Source organism: Mus pahari, unplaced genomic scaffold, assembly GCF_900095145.1.
Source record: "Mus pahari unplaced genomic scaffold, PAHARI_EIJ_v1.1 scaffold_9429_1, whole genome shotgun sequence".
In the NCBI taxonomy this organism is placed as follows: Eukaryota; Metazoa; Chordata; class Mammalia; order Rodentia; family Muridae; genus Mus; species Mus pahari.
In genome coordinates this window covers 17,987-21,359 of record NW_018393639.1, presented here as the reverse complement: position 1 = coordinate 21,359, position 3,373 = coordinate 17,987, and the positions used below count along the sequence as shown (strand labels likewise).

The 3,373-nt window shown below is 42.5% G+C and overlaps 1 protein-coding gene and 1 pseudogene across 3 annotated transcripts; both read left to right on the top strand.

Moving 5' to 3' along the window:
* The first annotated feature begins 179 nt into the window (after positions 1-179).
* Positions 180-618, top strand: LOC110315649 (annotated as a pseudogene).
* A 1,648-nt stretch (positions 619-2,266) lies between these two features.
* LOC110315646 (alpha-defensin 10-like) lies at positions 2,267-3,111 on the top strand. Of its 3 annotated transcripts, none has more exons than XM_021189651.1 (2): positions 2,267-2,440; positions 3,002-3,111. In XM_021189651.1, exons 1-2 carry the CDS (start codon positions 2,269-2,271, stop codon positions 3,109-3,111), a joined length of 282 nt encoding a protein of 93 aa, XP_021045310.1. In that variant the 5' UTR covers positions 2,267-2,268. The 3 variants fall into 3 exon arrangements, with proteins under 3 accessions (XP_021045310.1, XP_021045311.1, XP_021045309.1); XM_021189652.1 differs by having other exon boundaries at positions 2,267-2,444; positions 3,009-3,111; XM_021189650.1 differs by having other exon boundaries at positions 2,267-2,446.
* Positions 3,112-3,373: the final 262 nt, after the last annotated feature.

Sequence of the window (3,373 nt, the reverse complement as noted above, 5' to 3'; positions counted from 1 at the left end):
TGATAAAAATGTCCTGTTATAATACTGAAATATCAATTTTATCTATCAGATTGGATTGAGGAAGATAAGAAAAACATTATGGTACACTTGTATCAATCTGCAGTAAAACCTTAAAATTCCAGCAGACAGTAAACTCACAAAGTAAAAAACTCATTTTCCTTTTCCGAATAACCGCCGAGATGGCTGACGTGGAGCAGGAGAAGAAGCGGACCTTCCACAAGTTCACCTACCGTTGCGTAGACCTCGACATGTACTATGAGCAGCTGATACACTGCAGTTGTACTGCGCCCACCAGAGGCGGCGCCTGAACCGTGGGCTTCGGTGGAAGCAGCACTTGCTGCTCAAGCACCAGGTGCAACCCATGGAGAAGCCCGAGGTGGTGAAGACGCACCTGAGGGACATGATCTTCCTGCCCGAGATGGTGGGCAGCATGGTGGGCGTGCACAACGGCAAGACCTTCAACCAGGTGAAGATCAAACCTGAGATCTACCTGGGCGAGTTCTCCATCACCTACAAACCTGTGAAACACGGCCGGCCTGGGATTGGTGCCACTCACTTCTCCCGATTCATCCCCCTCAAGTAGCCGAGGCCAATAAAGACTCAGTTTTTGGTCCCTGAAAAAAAAAAAAAAAAACAAAACTCATTTCCCCCACAAGGCTCAATAAACCTAGTAGTATGTAAATGACTGCGTGCAATTCCACAGACAGAGGATTCTGGTCTCTGCTTTCTCTGGTGTCCATGAGTAGGTGTCTTTCCTCAAGTGAGACACCTGATGCTACCAGGACTTGCGAAGAAACAAGAAAGAGAACATAAAGCAATAAGAAAATGAAAATAGGGTGCAGACCTAACTTTGATCGCTGTACTTAAAAAGGGCATTCTTCTCTACGAATGTATTGTGCTGGATCAGCCTTCTCTCTGGGACTTCAATGACCAGTTCTGTACAGGACACTGGTAGGAAGGGTACAATGTGAAAATATGTAATAAATATCTTTCACATTGCATTGGTGGCCTTTTGAGCATGCATAATTTAGAATGTGCTACTGATATCAACTGTGTGATGATCAGGAGACACAATAATGTATCTGAAATATAAGCTGTGTTTCTTAACTCATAAATCAAAGTCTACAGATGTATTCAAGAGGTCATGTCCCATTATACACACACACACACACAAATATACGTGTGTATGTGTGTGTGTGCGTGTGTATGTATGTGTGTGTGTGTGTGTGTGTGAATTTTAATATGTGTGTAAAGTACTGTCCTTGCTGCTTTGGTAACTATCATACAGAGCTGTATATAGAAATATTTTAACAAATGAATAGTATTAATTAACATGTAAATATGAGCTGGCACTTGTGACATGGGGACTCAATAAAGTGACTGAGAACAGTGTGGAGTTCAGTACCTTTTGGTGTGTATGTACTGTGAGAAATGGGATGAAATATATAGAGAACAGTCATCATGTATGACGTGATGACACTTCTTAAGATTGGGTACAAGCTTATGACCCTCTCTACATTGTGGATGTCATTTCTTGTAGATCAGTACTCATTTTCTGAAAGTAAAAACATTGCAGAATCTCAGAAATGTGGAATGCTGAATGACATGAGGGTCCCAAGTATGGAGATGCTCCTGGACCACACTCTTGTGTGATGTGTTCTGCCACTTTGGCCTCTACAGAACAACTCACTCTAACTTCAATCTCAGAAACTCTGTCTCTTAAACTCAATTGACTAGTGGCACAATAAGGCCATCTTACTATCTCTATAATGGCCCCAAGTAGAGGGTTCATAAAGCTACCCCTCATGAGGATAATAGATAATATATGAATCATCCAAAGAACTGACTCTCCAGTCTACCTAGTCAAGTACTGATCTCAGACTTTCTGAGAAGCACGGGCTACAAGTCCAAAACATAAAAGTCCTTTCTTCCATGAGCTCAATAAATTAGGCAATGCCAAGCTCTGTTCTTCCCCGACCACTAAGAGGTAAATACTCAAGCAGATGGGAAACAGGGGAAGATAGCAAGGCCCATTCATCATTAACAGTGGGAGGGGTGGTGTCACTGAACACACAGAGCAACATCATGATAGTAGCTTTGAGGACAGAGGAAGATCAAAGGGAACTTGAGGGTAACAGACTCTCCCAGTTCCCATCAATGAGTGCCTTATCTGAGTGGGGACCACTATTTACCCTATAAATGCAGGCTGAGTCCTCATTCTCCACACATTGGGCTCCTGCTCACCAATCCTCTAGGTGACTCCCAGCCATGAAGACACTTGTCCTCCTCTCTGCCCTTGTCCTGCTGACCTTCCAGGTCCAGGCTGATCCTATCCAAAACACAGATGAAGAGACTAAAGCTGAGGAGCAGCCAGGGGAAGAGGACCAGGCTGTGTCTGTCTCCTTTGGAGAACTGGAAGGCTCTGCTCTTCAAGAAGAATGTGAGTGTTTGTGCCCAGTGTGATGGATGCTTGCAGTCTCCTGAGGGAGGGATGAAGATTAGCCCTAGAATTCTGGTACAGTAGTGTGGCTTCCTTTGCAACTCTATTTTAATTCCTTTTATATTCATAACAGTAACAGTGAGAGTAAAGTAATGCTAATTGAATTTCTTTCTCATAAGACTTTTACTGTAAAGAGATACACATGGGAAGTTCAACAATCAGAACATTCCAATACTCTGAGTAGATGCTTCTAGCACAGGACTATTCTTGGGTATTAGCAGAAATTTTTCTTTGTGTAAAGGAACTTAGAATCAATTTAAGAGAATAATAAAGTGTCTACATGGTGACAAAAGGAACTCAGAAATTAATGACACATCAGAATGTCTCTCAAGTGCAGGACCAATACCCCTGAAGTGTGTTATTGGTTGAGATGTCCATGCTGATGTTTGTACTGTGGCCAACACAGCACATTCATGCTTTATCACATATCCCCATAGGATCACATACTATTACATGCTGCCATCCTAGAAACTTAATGCCTGATTCTTTTTGTGTCTCCAGCGTTGAGAGATCTGGTATGCTATTGTAGACAAAGAGGCTGCAAAGGAAGAGAACGCCCGAATGGGACCTGCAGAAAGGGTCATTTAATATACACGCTCTGCTGCCGCTGAACATGGAGACTGCAGAGGACAAGATGACCATGGGCTCTGATGCCACTGATGCTGGGGCCTGATGGCTACTTGTCAATAAATTGTTTGCAATATGCTTCCTGTGTGTTTACATTCTTTCAATGTATGCTACAAGGTTCAGTCAAGACTCTGTATATAAAGTATCAGAACCTTCAAGGAAACATTTGTAGATAAATGAATACTTTGATTTTTTTTTAACTTGCAAACTGCTGGCTCCAATTAATATCAATTTAGGGATGACTCC

Excerpts from the sequence above, each read along its gene's own strand:
- LOC110315646 (XM_021189650.1), top strand. The coding sequence starts at position 2,269 with ATGAAGACACTTGTCCTCCTCTCTGCCCTTGTCCTGCTGACCTTCCAG. Across the intron at positions 2,447-3,001 it reads TCTTCAAGAAGAATGTGAGT|CGTTGAGAGATCTGGTATGC; the intron begins GTTTGTGCCCAG and ends TTGTGTCTCCAG.